This window comes from Cupressus sempervirens, unplaced genomic scaffold, assembly GCF_028749045.1.
Source record: "Cupressus sempervirens isolate cs-2001-9-10 unplaced genomic scaffold, ASM2874904v1 CseChr00c100012_05, whole genome shotgun sequence".
Lineage (NCBI taxonomy): Eukaryota > Viridiplantae > Streptophyta > Pinopsida > Cupressales > Cupressaceae > Cupressus > Cupressus sempervirens.
The window spans coordinates 611859-637481 of record NW_028322204.1 but is presented as its reverse complement, the minus strand read 5'-3'; the positions used below and the strand labels follow the sequence as shown (position 1 = coordinate 637481).

Genomic DNA, 25623 nt, shown 5'->3' with positions numbered 1-25623 from the left:
TTATATAGCACAAAATATTAATATAGTTGGCTAATTTGTCAGTTGCTATAGAGAGATTATTTTATTTTTTAGTGAATTTACAGAGTCACGAGTGGGCCATGACCCATATGCCAAGTGTACGATGTATAGTGTACTTCTGGGCTACCAATCCATTAGGATTCAATTAATAATGTGTCATTTCTTCTTCTTGTCAACTTGGTTGTGGTCACTTTGCATGTTATCATTATTATCGTGAAAGGAATTGATGTATATCTTTAATGTAAGATAGATCAATGGCCTTTAACTCTATTGTGGGTATAATTTTAAATGCTATAACATACATTCTAATTCTTCCCGAAATCAAGACACGTGTCCCATAGTCCAAAATCTAAAATAGTTGGCTAAATAGGGGTAGTGTAAAACGGTAGACAACACTCAGCCCCAGGGAAAATATTATTTTATTCTAAAGGCGAAATGACATTGTCCAATAAAAAGACATTAGGTAAAGGTTGGCAAATGTTTTAAAATAACTGTCCTTAATGCAGATTACATTGGCGATTGGACCAGGATTTAGGACCAATTGTGTGTATACTAATGGGTGATTAGCCTTGGTATTTGAACCCAAATTATTTAATGTCTTGGCAACCCATTTGACCCCATATGTAGACTTCATTCGCCAAATTGCGATTTTCCGAAGAAACGGACTCGCCAATTGGCAAAGATATAAATCATAGAAATAGGGTGTCATTAGACAAGAAGCTTAGCTTTCTAATGCCGCCTTGATAAGTGCCATGAAAAATTGATATGCATGAAAATAATGGATTAGTTGCACCCCATACACTTTCATATAAACCTTAAATACCTCGTCATGTCATATAACTTATCAATCTACCACTTCTAGATTGGTGTAAAAAGAATTCGAGTGTCATTGCAGACTAATACTTAGGCATATTATTGATGCAGATTAACGAGATGTATATAGATAAATGCTTCAAATTTAATTAAACCCCAAGAAAATGTGACCTTTCATAGTATCAATGGTGTTTACTTAATGTTATTGATTACGCTTTATTATCATCCAGCCTTTCCATGTTCAATTAGAAGTGGGCATTCAGGTAAACTGTATTTTAATGGGGCTTACCACAGTTTGAAGATGGACATATTTTTTCATTTAAAAAAAATTCCACAATGCTAAAATATTTAATTAAAAAAGAAAATTTGTAGTAGTACAGACATTTAGCACCCCGTGTTCAGGCGAGATGAAGTAATAAATAATATAAAGAATTATATCCAAAAGGCTTCCTATCCTTGGAAATTGGACATGGAGCCTTACCAGTCCACTAAACCAACTACAAATCTAGATATTATTCCGCTATTGATCTAAATAGATAATACACATACAGACGAGGCAACAGGAATCTCTGTTTCCTGAGATTTCAAGTAAATATGACAACTCCAAATGTACACAATACACGTACTTTCCGACTCCAAATAAGTACTCACAATGAGCTACGTTGCTGCAGATGATGATGAGCGGGACTTCAGACCCCGAAGGACCATTTCAAAGATAACACCTATTTATAACACCAAAGGCCCACATTCTCGCATTGTACTGTGCCTACAACACCAGTTATAAGACTTCCCAAGAACCAAACATTTGACTGATATTTGAGTTAGGGCAAAATCTAAGAAGAATGTTGCTTGCCATCTTCATTATCACCAACTAAACTGGTCTTCCTATTATTATCACTGTCAAGAGCAGTCCCATCAATTATAGTACTTTTTAATTGGCCTTTAGACAGCTTAGTTGTAGGGTTCTGCCCATTCTGTTTGCTTGTAGCTGGTGCTGACCTACTAGTCCCTCTGCTAATGTTCAATTGAGGATTGTTGATCTTCTGCTTGACCTTTGATCTTCCAGAGTTTGGTAGGGACAACCTTTTTGTAGTTTGAGTATCAACTGTAGACAGGCGCTCCTTAGGATTACTTAAAGATCGACCTTCATTGTGTGAAGGCTTAGAAGTTACTTCTTCGTTTGCATTGTTGATTATGTTTACTCCAACAGAAGCATTTGACGACTTCGAATTAACCTTTGATGATATCAAGCAAGAATTTCCAAGAACTGTATTAGACTTGCTTGAAGACGTCTGGCTGCTATCAGAAATAGTTCCTATATTCTTTTGCCCTGCCTTAACAGAATGCAAGACAACCTTTTTAACACCGATTTTAGATTGAGGTTCGTGACCACAGTTTTTGACATCTGAAGCCTCTTCCACATACTCCAAACCATCCTTCAAGCTCTGATCCAGGATTCTATTCTCCCATGGGCGTACTGCCATCCAACGTTCCAACCAATTCCAACCCCAATTGTTTTTGTCAGGCTCAAATCCTTCAGGAATTTCAGGTACTAGTCTTGAGTTTGCTTGCCACTGCAGGTAGGCCAAAGCATTAAACCCCAGGTCTGTCATGCTTCTGAATGTCGCAATTATAAATCTTTACCAAAAAAATCATTCAATATACTACTAACTAAATTAAGTTAAATGGAAGATATTGAAGACTCTAACAAAACCATTCTAGTTAGTAGTTTAGATGATACTATTAATATTTACTATTTTTATGTTATGATCCTAATTAATTTTAAAGACAAAATTTTGGAAGCTTACTTGATGTGTGAGGGCATAAGCCATGGCTCTCTCACGTTTAGCTGCAGCCTCTTGCCTCTGGTGTATCTTAGCATCAATTTGCTCCTTTGATTTTACACTGTTGCACCAACCTTCCTGCATGGATCAGTTAGAAACAAGTATTATACAGATTTCAACAACTTATATATCAAAAAGAGAAATAAGTTTTATTTTATTATGATCTCTTTCAATTGACAACCAGGAACATGAAAACTGTCAATAAGAACATTGTATGAGTAGAACTGTAGAAGAACTAGGGACCATATCTTCAGTAAAGACCCCTAGCTTATGGCCAGAGAACCTTGGAATGGAAGGTACGATTTTCAAACCAAAAAAAGTTTTGTCAAAAGATCCAATATGGATTAGACTAGAATTTGCTTGTTGAAGGAACATAACATTGAAGAAAAAAGTCCCATCAAACTGGAGAAGGGTAAGAATTCTCAAAGAAATCCTAGGCTGCTGACAGGGAAACTCTGCTAAAAAGAAAGAGTCTAATTCTACAGTGCCAATGATATTGACTTTTTTTCGTAAGTCCTATTAATGACTTGAAATTTGAGCAACTTCTGAGTATGAGTGTCGTTTAGGATGTAAGTACTATAATGAATGTCAAACAAGTATTAAAAATGTTCAAGTTATCTAAAGAAAAACTAATTTATTTAGAAATCGACTCTCCCCAAGGCTAGTAAAAGGGTTGCTAATTGGATGTGTTCTGCAAGCTATAAGTGATCCTAGCCAATCAACCCCAATTCTACAGTGCCAATGATATTGACTTTTTTGTCCTATTAATGACTTGAAATTTGAGCAACTTCCGAGTATGAGTGTCCTTTGGGATGTAAGTACTATAATGAATGTCAAACAAGTATTAAAAATGTCAAGTTATCTAAAGAAAAACTAATTTATTTAGAAATCGACTCTCCCCAAGGCTACTAAAAGGGTTGCTAATTGGATGTGTTCTAAAAGCTACAAGTGATCCTAGCCAATCAACCCCCAGGAGATATTTTAGCTATTCATTAAGATATGAATCGATTGAAATTTGCAGCTATGTTAACTCTAGATAAGATGTGAATATTCCCAAAGGTAAATGCAGTAGTGTAGGCAACATAATAGAGCCATTTGGAAGAAAATGACAATTTGACTTTATGAAGTATAAACAGACAATTGATAAGGTATCTGGTTAGCAGAGATGTTAACTAAACTGAAGCCGGATAAAGAAATCCCTATCAGAGTAACCTTCTCAAGTCTCAATTTCCATGAGGAGACGGGTATCATCAATGTAAGGGTGCCTGATGAAGGGTGCTGCAGTCATTATAGTCTAGGTCCCTTGGATACAAGGTTTTTACTATCAATTAAATACATATCTATGATCAGGATATAGATAATGCCGGAAAAAAGTAGCAGAAGAGTTAGTACACACACGTTGTCCCTTATTCAGCAGTTGAAATGTCACAACTAGCACAGATGAGCAGCACAATGACAATATTGAATTGGTCTCGGCACTAATATGTAGTATACTATGATACTGCAGTTTTCATAAATTCTGTCGCAGTAAACAAAGTAACTTATGGTTAATGTACAAAGCCAGAAAAATCCTAGCTAAATATCTTTCAATTTATCTGATAAAAGGATGTTTGCACTCAGCACTGAATGGTCAAAATAAAAATTGTCCTTGCCTATGCTAATTTTTGCCATGAATCTTTTACTGTGTGACAAATTTACAGATAATTGTCACTCCTGGATCTTCTCAATGCCAAGAAACAAGAAGTTTTATGTTTTATATAATGATCTAGAGGTTAATGCAGTTCAAGAATGCCTATATAAATAGAATAGTGTATATTGAGGTACTGCATCATATAATCACAAAAATATCTTGGTAAGCATACCTCAGCTTCACGGATTTGAGCCTCAATTCTAAGCTGCTGCTCAAGTTTTTGTTCAATCATATGATCTTCCATTGCCATGCGCACCCTTCGAGCTCGGACACGAGCCTGAACTCTTACTAAAGCTTGCATGCATCGCAGGGTGATAGCAGCCTGTTTCCTCACTGCATGCCCTCTGACAAGAGCCTGAAGTCTCACCAATCCTTTCAAAGCACGAAGGGCTCTCCTTGCCTGTTATATTGAATATAATCACAATGTCTGTCACTAGGCATCATAATAGCTGATGTCTTTTTCTCTCAGAGCCACAAAGAATTTCTTGTAAATGCAATGATTTGCATTTTAAAATTAAAACTTTACAAGGTTTAGTAGATTAATATTTAACTAAGTGGGAAATTACTAGACAATTATTTAGAACAAACAGGACCTACAATATATTAATTAACATATTCAAAAGCTGACATGGGATAATTTCCTTTGCTAGATATGTAAAATAAGGATTAATATATGACCCAAGATGAATTGTTGTACACACAAATGGTATAGCATATATACCGTACAAATAAGTACATAAATGATATGACAAAATTATTGAAACAACTGGCACCTATAACACCACAATTGATGAATTTGAAAACTGGATAGCAATACCTTATTTAGCTAGCCATTAATAAATCACATTTATTTGTGATTCAAGACAAGTTGTTGTACAAAGTGTAGAAAATATAAGTGATTCCTAGATTCTGCAAAAAGGCAAAGCATCCTGTCATCCAGAATGGATTGGAATAGCTTCTCTGTAGACTCTTTTCCAGATTTTCAATTCATGCATATTGTGCAATAGCAATCCTATATGCTTTGAGCTATATTTATTTACAGAAATCTAACCTTGGAACAAAAATTGATTTCATTAGAATTCAGGCATTGTCTCCTATCAAAGAAAATTAAAGCATGTTGCCAATCAGGTGTGCACTGGATGGTTAAGGCATTGGAAGGCACAGATAGTGGTCACAAGTTCAAATTCCTAGCTTTAACCACTAAAAGAGTAAGAGCATCTCATGTGGCCAGAGGTTATACTAGCTGGGACCTCATCCCAGCTAGTGTTGAGTACTCTATATTAAAAGAAAAAACCTGAGTGCATATCACTAATTCTACAAAGCAACTCAAAAACCAACCTATCCAATAAGTGAAAATCCTACATAGAAGAATGTCACATAGGCACCTAAACTCATCAAGACCTATAGGGTACTTGAAAAGGTTAGGTATTGCTCACTGCCCTTTCCTGGAGTTTCAAGGTTGTAGGAAAGCTACAACAAACACCATTGGGTATAATTCTAAACCATTCATTTCAGGGTGGATTGAAATGATTTGTATTCTGCATGAATGAAACATGATTTTGCATTTTTCTCTTTTATACAATGCTGCTCTATGAGCAAAAAAGCATCATTAATCGTGTTCTACAAAAACAGAAGTGTTCACCAGCTCAGTCACCCCTGCTTAGATGAGAAAATGGCAATAGTTGTGATAAGTCAGGTTATAGATACTCAGACTTGGTTAAATCTTTAAAGTATATATGAGAATTATTCATGAAACTGCTAAAGAGAACTGATTAATTGTAGTGCATCTCCCATTTGATTTCTGTAAGTCATCCTGATGGATGCAACCTTGTTGATCTTTCCTTGAGAAGTGATCGTGATTGGGACCATGAGTGGTCTACACCCTTGAAGTGATTAGATTTGTGTTACTGTATTAGTTGTTTTGATTATGCTTATGGCTAATTTATGAGATTATGATGTGTTAGATGGTTTCACTGAGGTTTATGCCAATGGTTACCAAGATTGATGGGGTATCATGATGTTGTTTTGTGATTACCCTGAGATGTGTGCAGAGATTGCACTGTGTACTATTATCCTGTTGTGATTGACTAGGTTCTTGCAATAGTGGTTAGTCATGAATTTTACCATGTTCACTTATGTGTTTTAAGTGTCATTTTATGTTGTTTAAACAACCATGATTAAATGCTTAAACAATTAGAAATGAATTCTCCATGTTGGATTCATTGGTTACGTGCTACAGATATTTACCTTATTCATTTCGGTAATTTATGCAAAATGGGTTATTTAAATAGATGATTTTAATGTGATTAAATAAATTGTTATTTAATGTGATTTAATGCATTTATAGCTTCAGCTATATTATTATATGCAATTGCACTTGATCGTGTTGTTCAGTATGCACGATTCATATCCCCGGCAATGGCACATGGAGTTAGTGATTCAGTTGTCCGCATCTAGCCAATGTCGTCCTTGTATGGTCGACGTATTCTATTTAATTGTTAAATTAAACCATCTGTTGATTTAATAAATCCGAACTCATTTGCATTATGTGATTAGACCGATGAGCATGTCTATGCATTTTAGAGGTTCGCAATTATCGCAAAAGTTATTAAGGAATTCTGTGATTTTTGATTTAAGGGGAATTTGGCCTTTATCTTATTTAATTTATTTCCCGGCAGCTTTGCCGTAGTTGAATTCCAATTACTTAGAATAGCTTGTTTTCGTTTGGGTTGATTTAGGATTTAACTAGGTGAGCTGGTTAATTACCCTAATCCTTTATTCACTTGAAAAGTGAATATATATTCAAAAAGGAATTTTATTCCGCACTTCTCATTTTTGAAATAGAAAATTTAGAGAAAATTTCAAATCCTCCTCAAGAGGAAATACTGTTTTGTTCGCTATGGGAGCTACGGGCGTGGGATCGTCGCGAGGTTGGTCTCGTTGGATCCAACTCGGGGAGACCATGGATTGCTGTTACTTTTGGTAGTTTTTGCGAGGTTTTTATTTTACTGCTCAAGTTTCCATATTTTCCCTTTTTGCTATCAAGTAGGGCTCTCTTGTTTTACGGTTTCTGCTTCTGATTTAGTAGCTGTTTGTTAAGAGGTTGAGAACTAGTGTTCCCCTCTGTTTCTAATTGCTAGCTCTACCCAATTGGGAAGGTATGACCATTTCCCTCTTTTTCGGTATGGGGGTTTGGGGTTTTGTACCATTATGCTGGCCCGTTTTTTTTTTTTTTTTTTAAATCGGTAAATGGCCAAGACCTTTGATTAAAATAAAATAGAATGATATAGCTGAGGTTTTCCATATGCTGGCCAGTTTTGCATACGGGGTTCAAACCCAATTTTAATTGGAATTTTCTGGCTTATTTACCCGAGGGTAGAATGGGTTTTATTTTCATTGATTTTCGTCAACTTTGGGTTTTTGAGGTTTTCACCTTGATTTGTGTGCCGCCCATTTTTTCTCGGGTTTTCTTGGCATGGTGTTGGTCATGGATTTAAATTATCCGTAAGATGTCAACCCGACCACTATTGCATCTTTATGTTTGCATTGGGATTCGTGTCAAATCCCCACTCTCGACTTTGTGTTCGATTGAGTGATTTGCATCTGGTGTTATTGTTTCTGATCTAACACTTGTTATTTCATGGATGCTAGGATTCGTGTAGAATCCATACTCCCGAATTTAGGCCGGTGGAGTGAGTCATGATGTTTGGTTTTATTGTTTGCATTGGGATGTGTGCCACATTTGTACTCCCAAGCTTGTATTCGGTTGAGTGTTGTTTTGTGTGTGTTCTCATCTAGCCCTTGTTTTTATGATCTTTGTGTCGTTATTGCGCCCACCCACGAGCACGTGCATTTGTCAGGTGCTTGCGAGGCCCAATCTCCCTATTGTTATCGGTGGAGTTATGTTAATTGGGGTTAGGATGGGAATATGCATTACCTACGGGCACTCATCGTGTAATGAGCATGGGTATGTAGAGTAGCACCATGGAGGGGCTTCTCTCGCAACCTTGGTGACTATTTCCCAAGTTGACATGACGAAGCTCTAAATAAGTGATAACTAAATAAATTATTCGGTAATAAATCTAAGATAATAAAAATGTGAGCACCCAGAGTTGATCCGAGGGCACTTAAAATGTGAGCACTCGGAGTTGACCCGAGGACACGATGTGATGTGCCTCTTGGGGGAGTTTTGATTCCACACAATATTTAGCTTGGGCTACATGATGCCAAGTGACTTACCCTCCATCGAGTCCCTACATAGTTGACCCATAGAGCGTCTGACCAAGACTTGTATTTGCATTGTCTCATGATCTCGGTTTCAGTCCTCTTTACTATCTAGCATGAGTGTTAGCCATGAATGGTTTTTTTGTGTGTGTTTGTGGTTGGATCATTATCCCCATCAACATGACGGGAGTGGGCCTATGGGTTCCACATGGTTAGGAGACGTAGCTACCTATATCACCGCTAGGGACCGGTGTATAGAGACAGTCTATTTCCAATTGAGGTCGATGCTTGATATTTCACTTGGTATATTCGAGTTTCCGGAGTATGTTTCCTTGTGATTTATGCTTTAATTGAAATGCTTGGATATCATGTTTAGATGATGTTAGTTTCATTGATGCATTCCTTTATTATGATGTTTTAGCATATGGTTAGATGATGTGATTCACTATTAGTTGGAGTATCTATGCTTCTTGGATTAGCACGTTAGATCTTCTTGTTCTTATGATGTTAGTTATGTTTGTAGTAGTAACTCCCTCATAAAATAGCTCCGACTATCGAGTTGGCATTTTGGGATGTTACGCTCGAGGGATGGCTAGGGCCTTTGAGGTCTCATGATGCTATTATGGTTGGGAGGAGCCAAGCATGACTTTTAGTTGTGTGGTGCTTAGATATTTTTGCTTCCTTCATATGATGTTTGATTTATGAACCACGTATGTACATTGCAATGTTGCTTTTCGCATGTTCTTTCATATGTTGTTATGGATTAGATGGATAGATGTTTTCTCCTCCTTGTTGCATGGTGTCTTGTCTCTTATGCTCTCAAGTGATCATTCCTTGACTTACGTGGATCCAATACTCCAAGGTGTGGAGGTCTCATGTTTTTATGCTTTTTTGTCTTGCCTCGTTATTGCATTGTTGGCACTTCTTGCATGGGAAGGGCAATTCCTCACACGAGAATGTATTGTCTCACGCAGACATACATTCCCCCTCGCATGAGCATGTACTTCCTCGCACAAAGTGTGTACTTCCTTGCGTAGCGTGATGCGAATCCTCGCGTGGATTAATGCACTTCCTAGCGCAGAGAAATGCACTTTCTCGGGCAAAATGATGCAAAGTCTCACGTGAGACTGGAGACTAGTGCACTTCCTCACGCAAGAAACATTGGGCATCTGAGCTTGGCGGAGGAAAGTTTGGAAGTTGGTTTTGGACACCTTATTGGGTTTCACACCTTCCCAGTTCAAAACAAATTTTCTATGGGGTTTAAAATATATTGTTTTAAGTATAAGTTGGTCACTTTATACTTAAGATATATTTTAATATATGTGACGATTCATTTGAGATAGGTTCTAGACCTCTCCGAGTTAAGATAAAGATTCTGGAAAATTTCAGGGCTTCAGAAATTCAAACTTAGCCAAATTTCAGGGCTTCAGGATTTCAAACTTAACCAAATTTTAGGAGAGCATTTATCTTTCAGCATGATGTTAAGTAGATGAGTGGTGGTAACTTTGAGCCCTCATCCTGTGTATGACCATTGTTGGTCCCTGCTTGTAATTCTAGATGATGTTATGACTAGTGGAAATGGACTTGTTGTCTAACCATGCTAGGAGCTTTCACCTTGGGTTTGAAAGAGAACATCCCCTTGGTATATTCTCATGATTCGTGTGGTCTTTGGTTCATGTGTTGCGGTTTAGGGCCTGGAGATCTTTGGAAGTAGTTGTAAGACTTCTGCTGGTGTAGGTGAACATGTGAGTCTTGCCATGTTCCCTATTCTTATCACCTTGTTTTCATGCTTCACTCTTGCACTTGGTTACTTTATATTATTGTTAAGTAACTTATCTTAGGAAAAAATTATTCAGTGCATGTTTCATCCTTGTGTTCCAAGGATCTCTGGGCAGGGCACTACATTAATGCAGAACAAACCATCCTCAAGACAAGAATTGTACAAATCTGGGTGCAAGCTTGCAGTCAATACAATGGGGATTGGTTTTAACCTTCTCTTATCAAAACCTTTAAGAAGGGACCAGGTTTGAGGTCTTAAACCTCAAGCATGAATTGTGTGTACTACTCACAGTGTAGATGAACTAGCAATCTTGAATATCTCAAAACGTAGTTATGAGGTTACACAAGGGTAGAAAATCCAGCACAATGTATACAATAATGGCAAGAATCCACCTGGTCGATTTACAAAAGGGGGTCTCATATACAAAATTGTTTTCTGACAATGCCATGACCAAAAAACCACCTTTTACCTTGTAAAACTTCTTCTTTGTATATGATGCAAACTATGTAAAAATGAATCTAGAAGATTTACAATAAAAAAAATTTGATCTCACTCATCATCTATTTGTCTATTGTAACATAGATAATGATTTTATCAAAAACGCCATGAAGTAGTTACTGATCATCAAAATATTTCATATCTATACTTTGAAAGGAATTAGCACAATACAGATCTTTAATCACCTTCTGAAAAAAGTTACATTAATGTAAACTACAATGAACATATTATGAAAGATAATTCCATTAAAGGATACAAGGACATACCAGAAAGCCACGAAATGCAGTTTGGATACAGATAGCAGCACATTCTTCTTTCCTCGTCCTTCCAGGAGAGCATAGAGAATTAATTGAAGTGAATTCAACTGCAAAATTGGCAAAATTTGCATTTTCCTTGGAATCAATATCAGATGCAAGACCAACGGCATGCTGAGTTTCTGAACTTTCTGAATCTACAGTCTCTCCAATATGTTTCCTCTGCTCCCACTTTTTCAGTCTGACACCAGAAACCTTTTCCTGATGCAGTAGAGAAGTTGAATTAATGACTCCAAAACCCACAAAGCAAAGCGAATGTGCCACTAAAAAAAGGATCATTTTTTATTAAAAATTATCTTTTGTATCAAAATGAGAATCATTAACAAGAGAATTATCAGATGAGATGCAGGACTAATAATTAAATATCTTTGACAATAAATGCAATCATATAACACCTTGTGTTATCTTACAATAGCTGTTCCTTAAAAATCTTGGGGCAATTAGACTTTGATGGTAACCCAAATGCAACAGTCAGCAAGAAAATAGAGAAAGACAACAATAGATAACAGAAAATTGAGATTAACAAATTGCATGGACAAATTCCATGCATGCTTTTATAACTGATAAATATCGACAATTAAATTAAAAACTTAGTAGATTTCGCACATCAATTGAACTTTCTCATTAACCAAGGTCCATTTAGTTGTATTCACTTGTAGAAGTGGAATGTCACCAGAAGTAAGACCCAAGTTCAATTCCTTGCAAGTGCCGACTAAGATCCAGATGATATTGTATAAGTAACTGTCAAAAATATGAGCAGAGACAAATAGAACCTGCAAATTATTAATCACAAAAAATATGGTGCTTAGATTCTTCATCTTCTCACATTCATTTAATACATATTAGGAGTGGCATCTCCTAAATTATAGAAGAACCAGTAGAACCTCCTGTAACAACTCCTTGACTTAGACAAGTTGTTCTAACAACTTGTAATTTATAACACCGTCTAACTAGATACAATATTATAATTTTGGACACATGCCATTCAAATTATCCAACCAAAACAAATTTAATGATGAAAACCAAATGACTAAAAGTAAGTTGTTTCTCAGCAACCAGATACAATATTATAATTTTGCACATATGCCATTCTAATTATCCAACCATAACAAACCTTGCTGGAAAACAAATGACTAATAATTTGTTTCTCAACAACTTAACAGTACTGATTTGTAACATATATACCAACACACACCCTTTATGACAAACATGCTAGGTTTTGTCACTACATCATTTTGAACACACACATAAACACTTCTTTGATGAAATTGGACATGCAGATAATTCACTTCTATGACCAATTTTTTGTTTTATACTAGTAGCATGTACAAAAGCTTTTGGATGAGAATTCTACCTTTACTATTGATGTGTTGATTTTAGTTGATAGCTTTGTGTTGAATTAGTGTCCCCTAAATTGAGCTACAAAATTGCTTTTTGTGTCTTGTGAATGAAAACCTTCTACTTGCATCTCGTCTTCCTTTTTGCAGAATTAAAGATGAAACTTTGTCAAAGTCAAGTGTCTAAGTTTAGTGTTTGAAAAAAAGCCCCATAAGATGTTGGGAATCTTTGTGGTACTATGTTGACCATATCTTCACCATCTATCCTTTTCTTATAGACACTGATCATGCCACATCTTTAAGACTGGTGTTACCAAACTCTGCAAGTCTTTCCAGAACTCAATGAGTTCTGAGCCAAGCCAGCTCTGTCGAGTCTGACAAGCCAGGGACTTGGATTCAGTCAAGTCCGACCTAGTAGAGGCAAACTCGCCAAGTCCCAAGCCTAGAAATCTGTTACAGCAGCTAGGCTTAAAAATTTTTAAAACATATTTTTTATTGTTTTTACTTTTTCATTTTGAGTTTACTCTTACGTTTCAACCCTAAAAAGACTGTTCTATTGCTTGCAAACATAAGGAGAGGAAAAGAGGTATTTGAGCAACTATATTAAGGCATTGAAGAGAAGACCAACAGATTGATTGAAAAGGAGATAGTGATAGTTGATTGTGTATGTAAGTGATTAGCTTGCATTCATGCATTTAGAGGAGTTAAAAGGATTTGTGTGATATCCCCGTCAAAATAGGGTATAAAAAAATTTATTTAATTAAATAATATATTATAATATATCAAAATATTAAAAATTAAATATTTTAATATATAAGCGAAAATATTATACCCTATATATAATAATATTAATAATAAGAAATATAATTGGTTAATTTATATATTATTAATGTTATTAATATAATTATATTATTAACAAGATATTATCAATTATGAAAAGATGACTTTTGAGAATAAAACTATATATATAGAATATCAACATTCAGAAAAGGGCATTCAGAAATATGGAAAAAATAGAGAAAGTACACGGAACTAGTCTGCAAATAGAGAATAAAAATAAATCAATGAAGGTCCCAATAGGGAACAATATAATTGGTATTAGAGCTGGTTTTCCTGCCAGCCTGTAAAGTTTTTCTTCAAAGACAAGTTCATAGGAAAAGTTTTATCAAAATCAGTTCTTCTGCCTAGGAAGTTTTAATTAAGAAACAAAGAGATATATCGGGTCATAAACTATTTTGAATGGCAAAAAGAGTGCAACTATGCTAAAAAATTAGCAGCATTATATTAGAATCCAATTAAAGTAGCCAATATTTCTTATGTAAAGCAATTGCATTGGCGGTTTATTCACTTGGAAATATGGTAGAAAAGTTCAATAGTAATCTCTCAAGGTGTAATGCCAAAAAGAGTGCAACTATGTAAAAAATTTAACGACATTATATTGGAATCCGATTAAAGTAACCAACATTTCTTATGTAAAGCACTTGCATCCACGGTTTATTTACTTGTACGAATATGGTAGAAAAGTTAAATAGCAATCTCTAAAGGTGTTGTAAATGTTTGTTTAAGACTTCAGTGCATAATGAAATATTAGCAATGAAAAGTTGAAGTTGAAGGCCAAATAATTTATTCCGAGGATATTTTATTGGTGTCAGTTTTTGTTTTGAATTTGGAAAATCAAATGGTATTGTCAGAACCCAAGGAGTCAAGTTTGAAGGAAGGAATATTAATTTACGGGATTCAATTTCTTTTCTAGGGAGCATATAACAATCAATGTTTGATGGAACTTTATTTTAACAAGCCCATATATCGTGGAAACTATAAGTTGAAGTTTCATACATTGTTGATGACTATTGTTGGAGGAGAGACTTAATTTAATGAATTGACCCGCATAGACTTAGAGCACAATATATATATATTTGCCGGCTAAATGAAATAGATTGGTAAATGCTTTATAAAGTCAACTTAATTTGATACAGCATCTGCATCGATTGACTTGTCTTCAAGTGTATTCACATGAATCAAAAGTGTCATAGAAAAAAATATTTTCTCATGAAGCTTGGTGTTAAAACTTAAAACATGATAGCGTCAGTTAGAATTCAAGCATAAACTGGCAAGCTGTATGCATATGTGCATGCATGCATGTATACCAGTTCATCATATGAACTGGTATACATGCATACACACACTTAGACAACAAATTATTTTGCCATAAAATTCATTAGAATTATCCTTGCTTTAACCAATCAACCTAAGTATGAAAATCTGAGTAATCAGATTATTGTTATCTCTTGGATAGGGTTGTACATCCCTGATCTATATTGACCATATAGGCATGAGGATGGATCGTGTGAAATGATCCACTACCATAATCAGATCGAGGAATATGAATGAATTGCTTAGCATGTAATCATGCCTGATAACCATCAGGTGCATTTGCAAAAGGCACAATAGTTAATCCACAAACTATCGGGGTTTGTTTGTTAATTAGAATTTGTCGCCGTCTCTCTTCAAAGAGACATTTTCCTGAACAGTCACATCCATTCCTCCGTATGTCTTTTGATGGCACTATATATGTTGACCGATCACAAAGAGGAGATCATTGAAATAAATAAATGTTCTGCATCTTGGAGATCGAATACCACTAGTTCTGATTCAGACCTGGACATTTATATTCGGTATTTTTCAATACTGATTTAGCATTTTAACATGGTACTTGAGCCATGTTCCTTTTAAGAAAGCTTTACCGCTTAAGGAAGATCCTAAGGACCTGATTACATGAATAGCAGACAACTTTGAAGCAGAGTTACAGTCAAGAGGAGTTTTAAACAAGATTCAATTGAACAGTTAGCAGATAGAAGAAATAAATACACAGAGGGGATTACCTACACTGCCCAAGAAAGTGCTATCATCGTATGAGTTGCAGTTACACTATTATATGAGCCGAGATGCCTATAGGCACACCAGCTTGATTGCAACTTTAGGGCCTGTTTGGCTGTGGGAATAGGAATAGGGGAATAGGAATAGCTATTCTGGAATACTTATTCTAGAATAGAAAATGGGTGTACGTATTCCTATTCTTTGTTTGGTTCAACCAGAATTTGATGGGGAATTTGCGGACACAAAAATTTATGTTTTCTAAAATAAATAAAACCGGAATAGGAATACGTATTCCAATTCCACCTATTTGGGTGGAATTGCAAAACCTCATTTTTGGGCCAAAATTGGAATAAGTATTCCTATTTTATTTCGTATTCCAATTTACATGAATAGCAGACAACTTTGAAGCAGAGTTAAAGTCAAGAGGAGTTCTAAACAAGATTCAATTGAACAGTTAGCAGATAGAAGAAATAAATACACAGAGGGGATTACCCACACTGCCCAAGAAAGTGCTATCATTGTATGAGTTGCAGTTACGCTATTATATGAGCCCAGATGCCTATGGGCACACCAGCTTGATTGCAACTTTTAAGGTGTATGTTGGGAGACAATGATTTCACTGTGGGAGGTCCATAGAAGGTGCTTCAATTAGTACAAATGGAATAACCACGAAGGACCCACTTTAAGACATACATCGTGTATGGTCCTACACAGCATCATCATCATCCACGAGTAAAGACTCAAAGCGGCTTTGACCCATATAAGGAGAAAATAAAGCAGAAGATATATTAAAAGGGGTTGATATGTGATTGTCAGGCCCGATGGGCAAAGACTAATACAGACAACATCCTTTTGATTGGCTCCTACCATTACATAGGGTAAACAATATTATGCAACTGCAGATCGGGCAAAACAAAGGAGAAGTGACTATAAAGGTTGACCCATTATCGGGCGCTTTCCAAATACAATTGAATAGAACAGGAAAATATAAAAAGAAGGGGTGAAAAAAAACTGTTATAAAGTACCCCTCAATCGGTGGAAATATCAGATAGGACATAACAGCAGATAAAGACAAAGCGAGAATTGTTGATAACTTCATAAGAAGAGTCATGATGGAGTGACTTCTGAAGGCTGCAATAACATGCGAACACACAGACAATGACATGCAAATAGGATAAGGTATTATAACAAAAAGCCACTCCATTGCTAATACGTAGGCGAGCGAATAACCACATGGGGCCATGTCAAGACAATTAACGTCGAACTCCACCCTAATCTGCCCACGAATAAGAAGGGACATAGCACATCGTAACAGTCTGCAGACAAGTATAGGCCAATATTGACACAGGCTCACGTCCTTGGAAGGAGGTTATAAAAACAATGAAACATTAAATGTGCACATACCTGGACTATCACTCCATGAGAATGACTTCTAATTCAACAATTATTTAAGCTACTGAGAACAATTTATTAATGGCAATATCTTAACCATGTTGGAAGCCGATGGAATTCTAAAGTACTTTATTCATTGTGATTCTCTAAATATCAAGTGTCATTGTTGAACACTGGACCAACAATTGCCTTCATTCAACAGTGTTTCTCAGTTTATCAGTGCATGAGTGGTTGAATGGAGATTGTAATAGATGCAAGGAATATGGTTGTGTATTCTCATCATTATATACCAGAGTTTTGGATTTTCCACTTGATAAGCTACTACTTGGCAGGGGACCCCTTATCATGATGTGAGATTTGTAGTATGTGCTGAGTGTGGCTCTTTATATTCCATTTCTTATCTGAGAGAAGTAAACAGATAGAGCCTGACATTTCATCTAAAAATTAAAAATCAAATTCTAGTGTCATGTAAGTTAACCACTAGAGACTATAGTTACACTGTGTCCACCTAAGCCTAGACATGTCATGTGCTCTGCAAAGTTGCTTTAGTTTCCAGTTATTCTAGAAAATCATTGCAAGGAAACTAATAGAAATCTGAGTTTCGTTTTTTAAATAATGAAGGGTTCTGTAATAATTCAGAAGAAGGGAATAGTGTAATACACTTGGATATGAACTTTCACATTCTGAAGTCCAAATAGGCAGGGATTGCATTGCTTAGTCAGAAATTGATAGGAACTATATTGCCCTAACCACTTGCTTGTGTTCAGCATTGGGAAGATCCAAGCCTGGTCTTATGAGAAGCTCAGGCATAGGTCCAAACTATTTAGAATGTCTCCAGGATGGATCAAGAAGCATAAGAAATTGCATTCATGGGAAAGAAAACTTGACACTTCAAGTTATGAAGCTGAATTGAAGATGGGCATCACTTCAGAGGGAGTCTGATAATCTGATAGAGGAAACTTTGGGCGAGGAGGTTAGAAGGTTGATGTCATATTCAGAAAAGGTCTAAGGCAAGCTTGGATGAGAAGGTCAAGAGGTTGATGCATGTACTTGAAGCTTTAGGTAGAAGCCACATTATCACGATGTTTGGTTTCACCAAGCCTGATGATAAATCCAAAGCTTATTACATTCACTCTTGTTACTATGGAATTAGACAAGTTCATTTGTGTACAAGACTCTATTTCAAAGTAATTGGTAAAATACTTGCTTGTCATTAATAGAGACCTAGAGGTCTATATATACAAAAAAATAAAGTGATGCTTCCTTAGGAAACGATCATAAAGAATAGAAATATTCTATTCTAGCTAAAACAAAGCTAAAGAAAGCTTACAGATAACTACTGCTAACTAAATATTAGAAACATTATAATATTTTCAATAGATTACAAATAGAAAACCATTAACCAATAATAGAATCTTATCTATTATCGTAATACCCTCCTTTAATGGTTAATATATCCACAACACCAAAACTGTCCTCTGAATTTGACAAACTTATCAGGACCAAGAAGCTTAGTGAGAATGTCTGTAGTCTGATCTGTGGTAGGAACATACTACAAGTCTATTGTTTCGTCTTCAACCAGTTGTTGTATATAGTGACAATGAACATCCACATGCTTAGTTCGTTCATGGACGGCTCGATTTCATGCTAACTTGATAATGCCTTTGTTATCAACAAACAAAGTGGTCGCTACTATTGGTGACATCTACATATCCCCAAGCATCCAACGAAGCCAAACAACTTCACAACTTGCCTTGACTGTCCCTCTGTATTCGGCCTCTGTGGAGGAGAGAGAAATTTGTAATGGCCCTTGCCAATAGGCCACTAATAACCACTAATACTGAACTGTCAAATTTCGTCAAACACTTGACATGCAAACTAAATACAGTACTGAAAGTAAAATGTTGAATAAAGGAAATTGTTGTGCAACAAATCTACTCAAATAGTTGATGTAAAATAGTGCCAATATATTCGTTCAATGATAACCAAATGCTTTTACATATGATATGCGATTTCAACTTAGAGCATTACAACATGGCACATTACAAACAAACCCTTACTAGCTAAGTGCAACTAAGAATTTCTTGCAATTACAAACTGAAATGAAAGAACCTAGATTGAGCATGCCGAAGACGAAATGATGAAAATGCAACTCCAATCTGCCCTCAAACTTGCTGACCGTATGGCCTACAGGTACAGTTGTACATGTACGGACTGGTACGGCACCTAGCAAAAATAAATGCTGAGCTGAAAGGTGCCGAAAATGCTATGGGAATAATCGCCAGGCTCCAAGGAAAATTCTCCTAAAAAATAAAAATCAAACTCCCAACCAACAGTGAGATATAAAAAAAAATGTATGTCCAGGCTGAAAATGCTGGAAATGTCCAAATAAGCCCAACTTGAAGTAGTTGAATACCACTTCCAAAGTGCAACCCTTCAAAGGATATTTCACCTCCTCAGTAATGCAAATCCCTAGGAGACTCCTTTCCTAATGATCAAATGACAATCTGCATACCAAGATGGTGCCACAAATGCTCAAAGGGAAAAGTAGTGTAAATTAAAGTCATAGGATGTCCAAATGAGAGACCAAGCACTCTATTTATGCACTTTTCTAAGAAGCCACTAAGAACTTCTAGAAGTATCCATAAAATATTCTTATGAAATTCCTTTATAATACACTTTTATATAAAAAGTAACTTTATAAAATAAAAAGTGCAACTCAACTCAAAATTATAATATTTTGGCCCCCATCTCTCCAAGAGCAAAATAGACCATCTAATCCCCAAATAATCATCAGAATGACTCTTTCACCAAAAATATCTGCCTACGAGGGTCCATGATAGGCAAATTCACTGAATATGACATGTCACTAAAAAGGGGACATGACAGTCTGCCCCTCTTGAAACTGTTTGCCCTCAAGCAATCTCAAAGCTAGATGTTGCAAAATATCTTCTCCCTCCCATGTGGCATCCTCCTCGGGTAAGTCTCTCCACTTCACCAAGTACTCTCTGATAGCCCTCCTACGGAGCTGTCTCTCTCTGTTGTCAATGATGTACTTAGGAACAAGAACCAATTTCCCTTCATCATCCAATGGAGGAAGAACTGTTGAAGGCACAACATGCTAACCCAACGCCTTCTTGAGCCGTGACACATGGAAAACATTGTGCACCCTGCTATCTATTGGAAGCTCAAGCTCATAAGCCATCTCACCTATCCGCCTGATAATCCTAAAAGGGCCCTAGTATCTTGGCTTAAGCTTCTCTAACCCCCTCTTCTTGAGAGTAGACTGTCGGTAAGGCTGCAGCATGAGGTAAACTATGTCACCAACCTCAAAACTCCTCTCTGTCCTCTTCTGATCTGCATACTACTTATGCTGATTCTATGCTTTGGCAATATTATCTCTGAGAGCATCAACAATATCCTTGCTCTCCTGAAGAAAATCCCCAACATGCGGAACTCTAACATCACTCATAAGCAAATCAAAAAGCTCGATGCATTATAGCCATATAGTGCTCTGAAAGGAGTCATCTGAATAGACATGTGATAGGTAGTATTATAGCAATACTCATAAATAAATCCATCTAACCCATGCTTTTTGCTAACCAGCCAGATAGTTCCTCAAATATCCCTACACCCACTTATTTACTATCTCTGTCTGCCCATTAGTCTGTGGGTGGTAACTGGTGCTACGTGTAGCTCCGTGCCACATAAACGGAACACCTCCTGCCAAAAATGACTCAAGAACCTGCTGTCCCTATCACTCACTATGCTCTAGGGTATCCCATGTAGTCTGAAAATCTCCCTGAAAAAGACTTCAGCCACCTACACTATCGTGTAAGTAGTAGTGATGGGAAGGAAGTGTGCATACTTCGTCAACCTGTCTACCACCACATAGATGCAATCTTGCCCTTGGGCCTTAGGCAAGCCCGTAATGAAATCCACGGATATGCACTCCCACTTCCTGTCAGGAACTGGAACTGGCTTTAGGAGCCCTGCTGGAAAGCTGTGCTCTTGTTTGTTCTGCTGACAAACAGGGCACTCTCTAACATACTGCAACACATCTGCCTTGAGCCACTTCCATGTGAATCACTCGCGTACCTACCTGTACGTTTTGAAGTATCCAGGATGTCCCGCTGTAGGTGAGTCATGAAGTGCTCTCATAACAATATGCTTCACCTTCGATCCTGGGACTAAGAATATCATGTTCTTGTAGGTAATCAAATCATCCACAAGTGTATACCTGGTATCAACAATCCCGAATGCCCATGAATCTCTAGCATACTCAGCAATGATCAAGTGCCTCCAATCTTCTGACATTTGAATCATAGCACTGAGATGTGGTCTACGTGACAATGCATCTGCTACCACATTTTGAGTTCCTTTCACATAGGAGATGTCAAAATCATAAGCCTGCAGTTTACTAACCCACTTTTGCTGCCTGTCATTGATATCTCTTTGTCCAAAGAAATGTCTCAAACTATTGTGGTCAATTTTAATGCAAAACCTACCACCCACCAAATACTGCCTGAATTTGGCCAATGCATGCATAATAGCCAACATCTCCTTGTCATATATACTAAATGATCTCTCTGGCCCACGGAGCTTCCTGCTCTCAAATGTAATGGGGTGTTTGTCCTGCATCAAAACAGGCCCAAATGGCATGACCACAAACTCAAAGTGCCCACAATGACATCTAAAGGCAGTCTTCTCAATATCCTACTCTCTAACTCTGATCTGATGGTAGCCGGATCTCAAATCAATCTTCGTGAAGTAACATGCACCGTGAAGTTCATCAATCTGTGGAATGGGGTACCTGTTCTTGAATGTCCTTTTGTTCAACACTCTGTAATTAATGCACATCTTCAATGTACCATCTTTTTTCTTCACCAACACAACCGAAGAAGCAGAAGGAGACTTGCTAGGCTTGATGTGACCCATCGCAAGAAGCTCCTTGATGATTTTCTCGATCTCATCCTTGAACCTCTTAGGATGCTTGTAGGGTGTAATCATCATGGGTTTAGCACCCTCCTCCAACTCAATGATGTGCTCAATACCTCTGTCTGGTGGTCTGCCAGGTGGGATGTCACAGAAGACTCTGACATACTTCACTCTCAACCTCTGTATGTCTGGGTGATACTTTGTCTTATGTTGTCCCTCCTGTGTAGGCATGAGAGTACATATGGCTGCCCACTCAATGTCATCATGTCTGGCTATCCTCTCCAGCCATCTGAAGGAAATAATCTTGATGTCTCCATTCCTTATGGCTCTCAAAATGTGTTGCTTCCCATCCACTTCAAACTTAATCTCCATGTCCTTCAATCTGAAGGTGACCTCTTCCAATGAGTGCAACCACTCCATCCCAAGAACAATATCCAGATCACCCATGTTGACAACATGGTAGTCCACCTTGAACTCATAGTTGTTCAAGCGTAAAAGAAAATTTCCAACCATCCTGTTATATTAAGAGTGTAACCATCAGCAACCTGTACTCGTAGTCCCTCAAACTCCTCAGTCATAATTCCACAAAGTTCAACAAAACGTGCATCAATAAAATTGTGCGTAGCACCTGTATCAACCAAAGTAATAACTCTATGCCCTGCTAGAAGACCACGCAGTCTAAAAGATCCTTCTTGTTGAAAGCTAGACAAGCGTGCCTCATGTAAGTGCAACTCGGGCTCCTCCTTAGTCTTTGGAGCTTCTGCTTCTGCCTCGAGCTCTGCATCACTATGATCAACCTCATGTCTAGAATTATCAGAATCTGAACCCTCATAATAAGCCCACATAACCCTATTGGCCTTCCCCTTAGGCCTCATAGGACAATCATGATCTCTTTCGTAGGGACCCTTACAGTAAAAACATAGCTTCTTCCTGTGCAAGTCATTCAGTGTCTCCATATCCAAAGGTGCAGTATACTTACCCTTGGTGTCACCTTTTTTGCCCTTGTTTTTATCAAACTTCTTATTGTCTTTGAATGAAGAAGTGCTCCTGGAGGTGAACCTGCTAGAGGGTGTTGTGAGCTCCATGCTCTGTGCCTTCCTCATAGCCTCCTATAATAAAGGGGGATCGAATGCCTTGATCCACCCCTTTAGAGGTTCAAACAACCCCTCTGTAAATAGTATAACCAACCTCCTCTCGAACACATCTTGCACCATCACTGATAATCTCTGAAACTCACTGATGTAGACCTCCAAACTATATGTCTGTCTCAACTGTGCAAGATCATGGAAGAAGACCTCCGAGTCTTTCTTATCAAAGCGCTCTACCAATCTATCCACAAAATCCTGGTAGGATGTCACCTGATTATGCTGCAATGTAACCATACCATGTGACCACCAATCATGTGTTGCGCCCTCTAAATGCAAAGTGGCATACCTAATAGCATCCGTCTCTGACATAGGCCTCAATGCTAGGAATGTACCTAACTTATGGATCCAGGCTTGTGTTGTCATCTGTGCACTACTGTCAAAAGATGGTAACGTGAGCTTGCTAGTAGCTCGCTGCAACTCACTGTCCTGACCTCCTCTAAGCCTCCAGTTCTGCCTGCCACTCCTCATGTGCTCTCTTCTCTGACTCAGGTAGCGATCAAAATTCAGCAACTCGCGAACATGTGGAGGTAGTGCCTGCCATTCTGCATCTGCAGCTTGAAGATCATCCTGAAAGTCCTCTGGCATATCATCCTCTACTGCCTCCTGGGTCGCCTCTCTAAGGAATGTAGGACGTGTAGGCCTGTTTGCAGTCCATGACCTATGCCTAGGAGCACCCTGTGAACCTGCTACACTCCTGTTATCCTGCTCTGGTGTCCCCCTACCCTGTTCTTGATTCCTCGGTTGAGCAACTCTTTCCATCATAGTAGTCAATGCACATATAGATTGAACTATCTCCTGTTGTCCAGTAGCCATAGCCCGAAAGAAGTTTCTAGCCTCATCCTCATCAGTCCTAGGGACTCTAGGTGGACTCTGTGACTGTCTTTCACCCATAGTAAGTATATCTCTAAATTCTTGCTCACCTTTAAGTGTTGCTCTCCTGCGTGTATAATACTTGTGATACCCAAAAGCTGAAGAATGCATAAAGATTCTTTACCCAACAGGATGGCAAGAACACCGCTCTAATACCACTGTAATGGCCCTTGCCAATAGGCGACTAATAACCACTAATACTAAACTGTGAGATTTCATCAAACACTTGACATGCAAACTAAATACACTGCTGAAAGTAAAATGCTGAATAAAGGAAATTGTTGTTCAACAAATCTACTCAAATAGTTGATGTAAAATAGTGCCAATATATTCGTTCAATGATAACCAAATGCTTTTACTTATGATATGCGATTTCAACTCAGAGCATTAAAACATGGCACATTACAAGCAAACCCTTACTAACTGAATGCAATTGAGAATTTCTTGCAATTACACACTGAAATGAAAGAACCTAGATTGAGATAATGTTGGAGACTGAATGCCGAAGACGAAATGATGAAAATGCAACTCCAATCTGCCCTCAAACTTGCTGACCGTACGGCCTGCAGGGATAGCCATACATGTACAGACTGGTATGGCACTGGTAAAAATAAATGCTAGGCTGAAAGGTGTCGAAAATGCTATGGAAATAATCGCCAAGCTCTAAGAAAAATTCTCCCAGAAAATAAAAATCAAACTCCCAGCCAACAGTGAGATATAAGCAAAAATGTATGTCCAGGCTGAAAATCAAACCCTACTGGAAATGTCCAAATAAGCCCAACTTGAAGTAACTGAATACCACTTCCAAAGTGCAACCCTTCAAAGGATATTTCACCTTCTCAATTATGCAAATCCCTAAGAGACTCCTTTCCTAATGATCAAATGACAATCTACAGACCAAGATGGCGCCACAAATGCTCAAAGGGAAAAGTAGTGTAAACTCAAGTCATCGGATGTCCAAATGAGAGGCCAAGCACTCTATTTATGCACTTTTCTAAGAAGCCACTAAGAACTTCTAGAAGTATCCATAAAATATTCTTATGAAATTCCTTTATAATGTACTTTTATATAAAAAGTAACTTTATAAAATAAAAAGTGCAACTCAACTCAAAATTATAATATTTTGGCCCCGCATAACACATAAAATAAAAATATGATAACCCCCATCTCTCCAAGAGCAAAATAGACCATCCAATCCCCAAATAATCATCAGAATGACTCTCTCACCAAAATCGTTTGCCTATGAGAGTCCATGGTAGGCAAATTCACTGAAAATGACATGTCACTAAAAAAGGGACATGACAAAATTGTCTGTTGCTTCTTACTGGTCCATGTGACGACACCGGATCTCAAACTGAACACATCCAGAAGCTGACTTTTATTGTCAACAGAGCCTGCCCAATCTGAATCTGTGAACCCACTGAGTTTAGGATACTTCGAGAGTAAAGAAGTCCATAATCTGAAATGCCCTTCACATAACGAAGCACACACTTTGCTGCCATCCAATGATCAGCCTTGGGAGTTGTCATAAAGCGTGAGATGTAGCTGACTGTGAAGCTAATATCAGGCCTAGTAGCAGAGAGATGGGTGAGGTTGCCTACTAGTTGTCTGTATGTAGTATCATCAACGGAAGGGGAATCAAACTTTAATAGCTTGAGACCTTTCTCCATGGGTGTAGATGCAGGCTTGCAATCTTGCATACGGAATTTGTCTAACAGAGCCCTAACATATTTGGACTGAGAGATGAATAAACCAAAAGATTATTGCCACACCTCAACACCTAGTCAATAATGTATGAGCCCAAGATCAGTCATATCAAAAGACTAGCATAAATTCTGTTTGATTCCCTGAATCAAAGATGCTGAATTGCCAGTGATGAT

The 25623-nt window shown here is 37.5% G+C and overlaps 1 protein-coding gene across 2 annotated transcripts in view; it reads right to left on the bottom strand.

The window, feature by feature from the left end:
• Positions 1-1160: 1160 nt before the first annotated feature.
• The window catches only part of LOC149527899 (protein IQ-DOMAIN 5-like), a 90663-nt gene continuing 66200 nt past the window's right edge, over positions 1161-25623 (bottom strand). Inside the window, exons 3-6 of one of the 2 annotated variants that reach the window (XM_089812030.1) lie at positions 11134-11382; positions 4538-4765; positions 2640-2753; positions 1161-2405 (exon numbers count right to left, since the gene is read on the bottom strand). In XM_089812030.1, coding sequence (XP_089668156.1) covers positions 1665-2405; positions 2640-2753; positions 4538-4765; positions 11134-11382 — 1332 coding nt within the window. In that variant the 3' untranslated portion in view covers positions 1161-1664. The remainder of the gene's footprint in view (positions 2406-2639; positions 2754-4537; positions 4766-11133; positions 11383-25623) is intronic. The other variant, XM_089812031.1, reaches the window with a different exon arrangement.